This window comes from Alosa sapidissima, chromosome 9, assembly GCF_018492685.1.
Source record: "Alosa sapidissima isolate fAloSap1 chromosome 9, fAloSap1.pri, whole genome shotgun sequence".
Taxonomy (NCBI): Eukaryota; Metazoa; Chordata; class Actinopteri; order Clupeiformes; family Clupeidae; genus Alosa; species Alosa sapidissima.
The window spans coordinates 10,366,203-10,378,756 of record NC_055965.1 but is presented as its reverse complement, the minus strand read 5'-3'; the positions used below and the strand labels follow the sequence as shown (position 1 = coordinate 10,378,756).

Sequence of the window (12,554 nt, the reverse complement as noted above, 5' to 3'; positions counted from 1 at the left end):
GCTTAATTCAGAGGGCACCAAAGAGAATTTGTCATAGAAAAACGACTTCAAACCAACAATGAGTAGCGTATGTCAGGCTTATTCCACCTCACAATCCAAGAGTGCAGAGACAGAGATGAATTGTACAGGTGCCATAAATGTTTTGCTAAGCAGACCCCCGCTGAAATTGTCCCAATAATGGCATAGATCGTCTTTGGGCTTTAATATAGAATGCATTGTGAGAAAATAAATGCATTTATGGAAGTGTTTTGTGTTGAGGTCTCGTTCCACATGATATCAAATCCCTGCTGTGGTTCAGAGATGATGTGATATCCCAGATGTGAACTCAAGATTTGAAATGAAAAGCACCAGAACCTCATGTTCAGAACAGCTTTTAAAGCTATTTATTTGGATCTCTTCCACATAAACCTTAATCTTTTGTTTTCTTTTTTATTTACTTTAAAGCCAGCACATTTGTATAACTTCACTGATATTAAAAGACAGTCAAGTGCTCAAAAGACTTTATAATATATATATATATATATATATATATATATATATATATATATATATATATATATATAGCACAAAGAAAAACAAACACCCATCCACACATACATAAGCTCACAAAACAGTCACAAAAAAATTATAATAAAACAATGATAACATAAGAAGACATCTCTATGTTTTTTTTTTCTTTGTAGCATACTCAAGTACCATTCCTCCTCAAAGTTGGTGGAGTTTTTTTTTTTCAGGTCAAGTCCTTTCATAGTTACACACGACCTCAGCACTAGTGGGGATGCAGCTGGCCTGAGAGCACATGGTACTGCACATTATTGGTTCAGAGTGAGAGAGAAAGGGAGGGAGGGGTGTCCCTCAAAACATGCCCCTCACTCCCCGAGACCCCTTCTCTGGGCCGGCGTGACGCCAGGTGATGTCACTCCCGCACCTGGGCCACCGTGAGCTGGTGGCAGTCGAGGTCGCCGCGCAGCTCCAGGGGCCCGGGCAGCTTCATGCCCGTCTTCTGGTCCACGCACCAGCACTTGCCCCGCTGCCCGTCTCGCGCCGGGTGACACTGCAGCCACAAACAAATCATTGGAGGCATGCGGTAAGACAAACGTGCAACACAAGCGTATAAAGCTCAGCTCATCAAAGACAAAGCTACTAAATAAGAATTTATTATTTTACATTCTATTTCAATGTCATTCAAGTACACAAGTATAGCACCAGAAATAGAGTGCGATTATAAATTGATACCCTAATGATCTGCAGTATGCAGTATACAATTATGTAAAAGTTACTTAAATATATATATATATATATATATATATATATATATCATTTGATTTCTCTTTGATGTGGCGAGACAGGGGTCTTGGAAAATCACTGGGCATGCTTGGTCACTATTGACCAGTGAGTATAGGAAGTTCAGCTAGAAAGCCGCATTGACTTCCATTTGCATGACTCAGCACATTGTGTTTGCCCGACCACTGTGAACCTAAGGGACGTTACCACTAATGAAAAGAAAACTCAGGAAAGTTTCAGGAATCCGTCCTCCAAGGCAGCATACCTAGTTAATTTGACCTCTGGCAAGCACATGCTAGTATTTGTACAAAGCTAATATGGACATTTTTGTGGCTTTTCAAACACAGACAAGAATTTGCTCAGTGAAAAAAAAAAAAGAAATCAGCAGGATGTATGATGGCCACCACTCTCTCAAATGATAATAAGAGAACAATTCAAGGGTTGAACGTGCAACCATGGTGGAAAACAGCTAAAAAGTAGTTCCCAAAAATGCTTGTGTAGACTGCGCCAGGTCAGAGGTTAAACTTGCACTCCGAACAACAGACCTTGTTCCCAGATTTCGACTTTGCACAATTCTCAGCACAGAAAATGCTTGCACTTCGCTTTTCTTTTACACACGGACACTCTCCGATACACAAATGTGATGGTGCTGCCTGCTATGGGTTGAGGTTATGTATGCTGTTCCAAATCAATATGTGGTCCCTCTGATAGATCAAGATAAAGTTTGAACGTAGAACATTTGTACATGAACATAGCCATTGGTCGATTTTTTTCTTTCATACTTTCTGTGGTTCAAAATGGCAAGATGACATTGGCTGTGTTTGCTGTAGGGTTCGCCAAGGCCTACTACGAAGAATCCTCGTTAAAAAGTAACCCAATGTTATGCTGAGACAAATGTCAACTCAGACTCCAAACACGCAGACGTAAGGACCAACAAACAAAGGATCATTGCACTCTATTGTGCAATAGCGGTCGTCTCTCTCCTCGTCAGCAAGAGCGAGGTCTGAATTTGCGTTCCCTCCTGAACACTACTGACACATGACCGTCACTTTTTCACGTCAGCCTCTCTCTGGCTCATTAGCTGATATAGATATATTTAGAACTCTATTTTTTAAATCTATAAGCACCAAGAGGACTGCCATCCAATTTCGTTGTATTCTGTGCAATGACATTAAAGAATTCTATTCTATTCTATAGCAACATACATCATGTATAAGTTTGTGACCAAATGTATGTTCCAACATTATCATTATTACTTTTTTGTATTTTTTTTTTTATCATTTTTACCTTTTACTCCACTTTTGTTTTTAGTTTGCTAGTGTCAGCTGAAATGTTGAAAGTATCTCTGTAAAGTTTGCTAGTGTCAGCTGAAATTTTAAAAGTATCTCTGTAAAGCAAGGCAGTAGGGCTGTGAGCTACTCAGCTCACCAGTTTCAAACAATACTTAATGCCTCTTTAAGACTGCATAATGTGTGGGTGTTGTGTCAATTTGATATGATTCGAGACTAGATATGCATATTGTCCAGAACATGTTTTCTTTGTCATAAATCCCTCATATAACCCTCATATAAAATGTAATTGACTTGGGTTGGGCTGATCCGTTAATCTTCAGAACAGCAGACTCGCGAGTCCTCTAAACAACCAAAACAACATGCTCTACCACATGAAAACGATCAGGCCTCTGAAGACAAGTCACATTCTAGCATGCCCTGTCTGAGTTCCCCCCTACTTGTTTGGCGTGGAAGTCTCCGTTTTTGTCACAGTTGGGGATGGGGATGGTGTAGAGGTCCTCGTGCGTGCGGGTGTTGGACACGAGACGGTCCAGGGCTCTCTGGAGCTCGGCGCGGCATGGGGCCTGCAGGGGGTGGACAGGAAAGTCACTCTCAGGAGGGTCCATTACAGCGGCGAGAGGGCAGAAGCACGCACACACACACACTTTTACTCTATCTCTTTCTCTCTCTCACACACACACACACTTTAACTCTCTTTCTCTCTCTCTCTCTCATGCACACACACACACACACATACACTAACATACAGTACACACATTCTCGGACACTGACAAACACACTGCATACTCACACCCATACATTCATTCACACACTCTCACCTATCTCTCACAGCCAAACAAACACACACACACACAAACACAAACCTTCACTCTCTCTCTCTACACACACGCACACACACACACAGAGGGGGGAAACTCCAGTGAATGAAGCCATGTTGTAAACACACGCAGCCCATGCCAAGCAGTGGGAGTTTGATGGGGTAACCGTTCAGACATTAAGCCATTAGGAGATAATGGAGAGAGAACTATTTGGTTGAACACAAACAGCTGATCTCCCACTGTGTGTGCTAAGCGACATGTTCCACCAGCACCATTCATTTTATGAACCAGTCAATCAACGCAATGTTCTCAGTTGACTTCTAATACACCCCGAACGAACCCCGGCTTTAACTACGCAACTTAACCACACCTCGGCCTGTAATGTAATATACAACGACGACACGTAGCAAACGACTTCCCCATAGTCCTCTTCTCCATGTTGGCCGACATGTTTTGCTATGTAAACCCTGTTTAACAACGCATGGCTACAAGGGCTTGTATTTATTTGCCCAGTAAAATGGCAGGAGCTCAGGGGCCCGTTAACCCATAAAAGTGGGGCCACGTCTCAAGCCTGTTGTTTGCACAGTGTTTTCCAGCGGCAATTAGGTGATTAATGGGGCCAAAATGTTTGGAGGAGGTCAAGAGGGGTGAAAGGAGTGATGAGGAGAGGAGGAAAGGAAAGGAGAGGAAGGGAGAAGGAGGGGAGAGGAGAGGGGCGAGACGGAGGGATAGAGGGATGGAGAGAGGGTTTATAACTCACCAGGGCGGCCTTGGGGTCCTCACGGGCGCTGTGGCTCCTCTGATTGGTGGACTTGCCTGGGTGGCGGGCCAGAGTCTTCTGGATGCAGCGCTTGTCCTGGGGGCTGCAGCGGATGTTGCTGTTGTTGGGATGGTCAGGGATGACGCTCTCTTCCCCCGACCTCTCCATGGCTGAAGACACACGGGGAGGGATGTGGGTTTGGAGAGGACATGAAGGAACAAGGTCAGTACCCGAGAATGGGCATCTGAGCTAGGGGGAGTGACCACATGGGGTGCAATCCAAAAGACGTGCATCACTCCACATGCAACACCAATCGAGCACTACTGACATACAATGGTGTCAAATGTGTCTCTAGTGTTTTTCGTGGATATTGTTATAAAATTGTTAATTTTTTTTTACATGTTAATTTGTTTAACTCTGAGGAATTTAGCTTCCTCTGGCTTCCATTAGGAGTCACCACTGCAAGTGAGGGCATTTCAGCCGAAGACATGAAGAGATGGGCAGCCCTCGGGCAGAGAGCTTCGGTTGAATAGGGAAAAAAAATATATTTCACAGGTGCCCTCATTTTAGGGGGAGAAAAACGAGCGGCCTATAAAAAGAGCCCGGCTGTAAGTGGCACCAGGGGAATTGTCTGCAATTTCCCCAATCTGGAGCCAAACCACCATCACAACCACGGTCGCTCTCGGCTAAGACCGCATTTGGCGCGACCGCTTTTTTTTTTTATTATGGTGATCCCCATCCAAATTGTTGTGGTGCAGGACATTCGGTCAGAGGCATGGCCGTTCCTGACCAATTGCTTCAGCTGCTGACGACTTATAACAGCTCTCTTTCACTTCCTCCAGGGCTTGTTAAAGAGCAGTCTGCCAGTCTCAGTCCCACCCGCACCACCAGCACCACCCACCACCCACCACCTCCACCTTCCATGAGCTCTTTTCACCTTGTACACACACACTCGCACATACACACACACACACACACACACCTACACCCACGCATGCACACTCGCACACACACTCACACACACACACACACGAACACACACACGCACACACACACACATGTGCACACACACACATACACACACACACACACACACAGAGACCTCCACCACTACCAGCCCTTGGGCAGCTGCATCCTGAGGAAACATTCTTCGCTCTCTAAAGGAAATGGTCTCAGTGGAGGTCGTGGTGGAGGCACTACGGCAGCAAGCAAGGTGGTGGGCAACCCAGCCAACGGGGGGTGTGTGTGTCCCGTCCTCAAAGCAGACCTCCTGGAGGCATCTTGGGAGGGAGGGAGGGGGGGGAGCAAAGGGGTAGGGGGGGAAAAAAACACTGTTTTTCTCCTGCTGCTCCCCTGTACTACTGGCTTTGACTCATTTGGGTTACGTTAAAAGTGGGCAGCAGAGTGGCGCCAGACGGAAAACACCACACAGAACCCCCCCCACCCCCCCACCCCCACCCCCGACACACACACACACACACACACACTTCCCACAACCCACCCCCTACCGCTTCTGCTGCATGACTTTCTCTTTCCAAATTGGCATAAATGCTTTGCCCATGCCCTGGCCTCAGAGCCGAGAGCAAGAGGTGCCCGTTGATGCTGGCATTTTTTTTTCCGCTGGCATGCCAAAGGGCACATTTGGGAAATGTTGCGTGTTCAGCTGATAAGTAGCCCAGAAGCTGAAACTGCCCACACAACAGCCACCTCTCACGAGCCTGACTGCACCAGTTCAGCCAAAGACCAGCTTGCACCAAAGACAAAAGACAAAGCTTCAAAACTCCAGTCAAAAGGTACTTAGCTTGATGTCCATGTACATTCCATGAGTCATCACAAGTGGAGATATCTCAGGACATCCCCACTCGGGCATTTTACAGTTAGTAATCACTCTGCATTTTGCATTGAATTGCATTTTCTTCAAAACTGTGCTACCAGTCAAAAGGTACTTGTATCCATGTGTACCATTGACCTGTTTTGTCATAGCAAGTGGCACCACTGTGATTGTGTTATGTCACACAAGTCAGAAACAATAAATATATAACTTGGTGGTTGGATATGACTTCATTTTGATGTTGAAAGTTGTCACTGTTGGGAGACAGTAGCACTTGTTGAGGAAACAAGTTGTACAGTGACAACGAATGTCACATTCCGGTCAGAGACGTTACAGGATTCGGTCAGTAAACTTTGTGAACTTGAATTTGATTGCGCACGTCTAACTCATAACCCCCGTTTAGAAGAATGACTTGTTGCTTTGGGTTTTGCAACTGGAGAACTCTTTATATTTTAAAATCTTCCAAAGTACATGTTATTAACTTGAACATTTCATTTGCCTTGATGGATAACCTTAGCTGTGGGTTTGGACAACAATGGCAGAGGAAGTGCATTTTACGTAAGTTTTCTTTATTTGCTTCTTCTGAAACATTATGGCCTACAATTACTCCATGCATCACTCAATCTGTTCAATCAAGTGGTACAATACGTCATGGCCTTGGCCGTGTGCTGTTCCACTGCGCTCTTTAAGCAGCACGTTTAATTGTAGCATTCAGCAGTGGACATTTTTAATTATGGCGACCTTAAGTCCTTATTTTGGAAGCTGGAGCTGTCATTTTGTAGCACTGCTTTTTGACGGAGAGCACCGTTTTTTTTTCCGCCCCAGGCCAGGGAGTTTCCCCTTCCTGAAAAGGTTCACAGACGTGCCTTTCGTTCATAAACTCTTCTTGTTTGCACTTTTAGGGGATTTCTGCAGGCCCGCCTCTCTCTCTCTCTCTCTCTCTCTCTCTCTCTCTCTCTCTCTCTAAACACCACTTGCTTTCGAGTATCAGCTGCCATTTATTTTTCCTGAAAGAAGCAGGAATTCTCTTAGACAGACTCCCGGCTGACTCCTGTTTTTTTTTTTTTTTTTTACGGTTTCACAATTTCATGGCTTTTCCTCAGCACTCTGTCGTTGATCTTTTGCCGAGGTGATTTCAAAGTGGGTCGAGGGGGTGGAGGGTGGTGGTGGTGGTGGTGGTGGTGGTGGCGGTGGGGGGGGGGCTTGCCGTGTCCTTTTTCGGGCAGCCTTGTGGTCCTGTCCCATGGGAAGAAGTGCTGCCACTGCTCCGGTTTTTACGGGGAGGTTTTTTGGGATGCCACCGGGTCTCACTGAACAGACCCCTTCGGTTGCAAAGCCACAGTCTCTGGGCAAAGGCTCGGCAAATAAAGTGTGCCACATCTTAAGGACGAGCGTCAGCCAGCCAGAGCAAAAGGGACATGGGGCTGTAATTGGGGAAAACACCGCTTTCAGTTCATCCAACTTGGATGTTTTGGGGTCAAGGATGTTTAGGCTACACAGTCTGAATGGGTCCATGTCCAAAAATCAATTCAAAAGAATTCGCTGGAGAAACATGACTCTATCTGGAGACCCAAAGAGACACGTTTCTGTAAAACATTCTAAGACATCACACGTGTGCACAGTCGTGTCCTCAGACGTGTGCACGGTTAGAGTTCGGGAGCAGGGAGCAGCGCTCTGGACCGCATGTCCGACTGAGCCAAGCGGCCGATGGCATAAATGACAAGGCGCTGTTGTGCACTAAACTGCGACTGGCCACAAAACAGACGGACTGTCGTATAACTTTATGTCTCGCACAAGGCCACAAAGTGCATAATTATAAATGCTAGGCTTCTTTAACCGATAGGCCTGGGTGTCGCTGAGACATTTTTCGTTTGGCCTTGAATATTTGTCCTGTTGCGACAAAAAGAAGTGACTGCCTTTACAAAGAGTTGAGAACATTCGGAGCCAAGCCAAATGTTTACGGGATAAGTTTCATGCCACCTTCATGATATGTCGAATATTTGGAAAGCCTGACCTACGACTGAGGAAAAATGACTTGAATGCAAAGTCAGCTCGGATTATATGGAGACTCGTGAGGAACTCTTGTGCCTCGAGGTACCCCACTTGACATCACAATCATGCACTCCAACCACGGCTGCCTCCCTTGCAACAACACAACAGGAGGCGAACCTCACACTCATTACAAATGGGTGTTGCTGAGACACCACTCTCCATTGTCCAGGGACCTGTGGTGGTGTTGGGGAGCAACCAGGGTCTGATATTTCTAGTCCTCAATCCGTGTTTGCAGATCACACATGACATCATGTTGACACATGAACCCTAACCCTAATTCTAACCCTAACCCTAACTTGTTATGACAAAAACCGAATGGCACTTAATGAGAAAAGCGTTATGTCATAAACATTTATGACTTGTTTATAATGTTTATGACATGTTCATGACAGTGTCATGTCACTCTTGTAGATGTAGATACCTTCAGTAATGTGTAACCCTATATTTTGGTGGTGTCTTGTATTGATCACTGTTTATATAGATTACATATCAATTTTATCACACTGTGAGCATGATTGACAGCGTCAGCGTCTTGAAGCCAAAGAAAACACAGCTTTGTTACAATATGCAAATGAAAGCCAAACAATCAGGTATCTGACTCTGAATTGCTCGAATCACCAAAAATTTACCAACAATGCAACAACAAGCTGATTAATACGTTGATTAGAATCTGCTGTGATCTTGTTACTGGTTACAGAAGCGGGTTTGTCGAATGTGTGTACACTGAGTAATGTTTGGAAACAGGAAACCTATTAATGGGAGGCTAAATTAGCTAAAAGGCTAAAAGGAGACACTCCTCAGTATATAAGGCATATTCACCATCTTTCCTTTTAGTATGAAAGATGGCTCATTATTGTATAGGCCAATCCAGTCTTTTTTCTGTTTTAGGGTCAATTTAACATTCCAAGCTAGTTTCTTTACAAAACATCAGACAACATTCATGTAATGCTGTCTTCACAGCTCTGAAATCATCAAACTCTTTATAGCAATGACATAATTAAAAGATCTTATGACAGTTTATAGTGCTATAATTATACATTTAAATAGGATTATTGCCCTAATGAACATACTGTACCCTATATCATTATAAATAAATAAAATTAATACATTTTAGCAAAGCAGCCTTCATTGCAAAGAATATGAAATGAGTAGCAAAGTCCTCATCCGTTTACACACTACAACATTTCACTGAAGCCTGGTAGTCCAAAATAGCCGGCAGGAATATGCAATGTGTACAAATATGAATAATCCATGACATATCAAGTATAGTTTCAAGGCAGGGGCATTGGGTTTGTGTGGTCCATTTAAAGGTAGAGTCAGCGATTCTGGTGAAAGGTTGATATGTGAGCTCAATGGCCAATCAAATTGCACCATTCCCTTCTGTGCTCCTGAAGCAATGTGTTGATTGGGTGGAATTGTTTATGCCATGTGTTGATTGGTTGGATGTGTTTTACGATTTGGCCCCAGACACTGTGTTTATTTCCCATTTGCTGAGCCAGGACTGTCCATGACCACAGTACTGACAAAGGACAGAAAAGACCACCAGGACTGAGTGGAGTTTCGAATTTGACCAAAGTGTATAGAATAATATGTAAAAGGTATAGAATCTGATACCATCAAGCATATAAATACTTAAAAAATCACCCTACAAGTCTAATTAGATGGTGAGAGAGAAAAGGGGAGATGGGAAACTGATCAAGGTCTACCTTGAGGAAAACAGGGAAGTCAGAAAAAAAGCGGACATGTTTTGTGACCTCACTGTTGTCCTAAAGCCCTCTCAGACCTTATTTTCAGGGCCCCTTTTTTTTCTGTGATTTATTTTGTTCTGTTTTGTTGTTTTTTTTTTTTTTTTTGCGAAGGGTCCAGGCTCATTTATGGCGCCCGCCGTTCAAAGCTTGTCCAGCCCGCGCCACATGGGTCCCATGCTGTCTTGGGGAGTGGTAATAACTTAATCGTATTTACCACCGCCACAACTCCAGCTGTAAAAATGGGAGGCCTGCCCAAGACAAGCAAACAACAGAACAGCTCCGGAAAAGGGCCAGCAACAAGACGCTTTCTCCAGTGATTGCTCCCTCCTCTCTCGTCGAAGAGGGGAAATTGTTTTTTTTTTTTAGAAGGAGATGGATTGGGCCCAGATGAATCACCTTTTTCCCTCACAATGAACTATGAGTCCCATTACTTACTCTCTCTCTCTCTCTCTCTCTCTCTCTCTCTCTCTCTTTCTCTCTCTCTCTCCTTCTCTTGTCTTCTCCTACACACTCCTTTCACTAGAAGGTCACTTGTCCTCACCATGGGTTCAACCCTGTTGGGACTACTCGTCCCAACATGCCTTCAGTGTTTGGCGGAATGCCTTTGTGTTTTGTTTTTGTTTATTAATCCCCTCACACAGCTCCCCGTAGAGTGGGTCCTGTCTGAAGGGAAATACAACTTTTGATGCAGTGCTGGTAGCCAGTGTTGTAGTACTCAAGTCCAGGACTCGGACTCGAGTCCGAGTCATGAGCTAAATTTAGAGACTCGTGACTTGACTTGGACTTGAGCACTGAATGACTCAAACTTGGACTCTGACTCGTACATTCAAACCATGCAGAATTGTAATATGTCATTAGAATATTATTTGGTATAGGATTTTAATATCTAAATTACTAAATTAATATCTAAAAACTGCTTCATGTCTTACATCACACATCACGCCATGTTCCTACAATAACAGACGTTAACTTTAATGACGCCAAATCCCTGGAAACATGAATGCCCCGAAGGTTGTCAGTTTTTCATTTGATAGTGACTCGACTCGGACTTGACTTGGATGAGTAGTGGGCTCGACTCGGACTTGACTTGGAATTTTTTTTTAATGACTTGGACTTGACTCGGACTTGAACACTGGAGACTCGAACCTGGACTCGGACTCGAGGCATAGTGACTTGACTACAACACAGCTGGTAGCCAATCAAAACGCACCTATGAAATGAAGTGCAATAGCTCGCAGCTTTTGTCTGCCTTTGATGTGCTTTCGTCTTATCAGAGTTTTCAGCAAGCCCCATTGTCAGCTCCAAGAACTGTGGATAAGTTTGCTGTTATTTACATAAATTACCATCCAATCCTAGCAACCGACCTCCCCCTTACACAAACACACACACACACGCACGCATAAATACATTTCCAATTCGTTAGATGAAATCAACAAAATGACCTCGAACTGGATCACGGAAAGATTAGGAAGTGAGGCTGAGGGGGGTTGTGGTCAGCAGTTTTGGCACGACAAGCAAACACACTTCTTCGTTCGCATGAAACAAACGGCGCACACATGCACGCGCACGCACACACGCACGCACGCACACATGCATGCACGCATGCACACTCACTCACTCACACACAAACACGCGCACACACACACTCACTCACACACACGCACGTAAGCGGGCAGGCACGCACGCACGCACGCACACTCACTCACACACACTCTCACTCACGCACACACACTCACTCACACCCACACTCACGCACCTTCAGCCAGAGGCCAGGAAAGATTGCCCTTTATCTGTGTACAGTATCTCCCATTACCTAGACGTCTGTTTCTCCTTCATACCACGGGCTACTGCATGGCTACAGACAGTCTACACTCGACAAAATCTGTCTACTTGTTTGTTCTTTTGTATTATCTTTCCTACTTTCTGTTTATTGTCCCCCCCCCCTTCATTCTACCATCTCTATTTATAACCGTGCTGTGCCCTGTTGCTAGGACTGAGATGGGACTTGAACCTGAAAGTGACTGAAAGAGAGTGGTCTCCTCAGTTTAATAATGAATAAAGCCAGCGAGTGCACAAAAGAAACCCCATTTGTGTCTTTCTCTGTTTTCAGCTTCCTCTCTCACTCACTCTTTCTATCTTTCTCTCTCACTCACTCTTTCTATCTTTCGATCTCACTTGCTCTGGTCCTAGCTCTCATAAACTCACACTTGAATGTTGATAGCAGACATCAAATCAGGATCAGACACAAATCTTCTGTTGTGTTTTGTTTTGTTCTGAGGCGATCTGAGGATGGGGGTGGGGGTGTTGTATTGTGTTGCGTTGTATATGTTCAGTCCAATCAGCCCACTACACAAATCTCCCCACTGTGTTCTGCTAGTGTTACAGTAACGTTGCCAGGACGCTGTCAGCAGAGCCCTGCTCGGCCAGGCCATTTCGGAGCTTTCGTCGATTGGATGCAGACGTGGGTCTGGGTGAAGAGAGGTAAGATGGATTGGCAATCGGGTGGGCCGGGTGGGGTGGTGGGGGTGGTACCCCAAGTTGGATCAGTTAGAGTCTCTGATACTGAGAAAACCCTCGGCATTTCGAGGAATTGTTGGGAAAGACACATCCAGAGCTGCCAAAAGGCACCACCCTAACTGAACCCAACCCTCCCCTAAGCCCCACTACCACCACCACCAGCACTCCACCCAGCCCCTCCAATACCCCCAACTTTCCACCTCCACCCACGTCACTCTTTTTATCTTTCTTCCATCTCCCTCTCACTCTCTT

General features: G+C 44.9%; 1 protein-coding gene across 1 annotated transcript in view; it reads right to left on the bottom strand.

Moving 5' to 3' along the window:
• Positions 1-355: 355 nt before the first annotated feature.
• LOC121719334 (insulin-like growth factor-binding protein 4) overlaps positions 356-12,554 on the bottom strand; it is an 18,982-nt gene continuing 6,783 nt past the window's right edge. The window contains exons 2-4 of the mRNA XM_042104819.1: positions 4,155-4,324; positions 3,014-3,139; positions 356-1,054 (exon numbers count right to left, since the gene is read on the bottom strand). Coding sequence (XP_041960753.1) covers positions 917-1,054; positions 3,014-3,139; positions 4,155-4,324 — 434 coding nt within the window. The 3' untranslated portion in view covers positions 356-916. The remainder of the gene's footprint in view (positions 1,055-3,013; positions 3,140-4,154; positions 4,325-12,554) is intronic.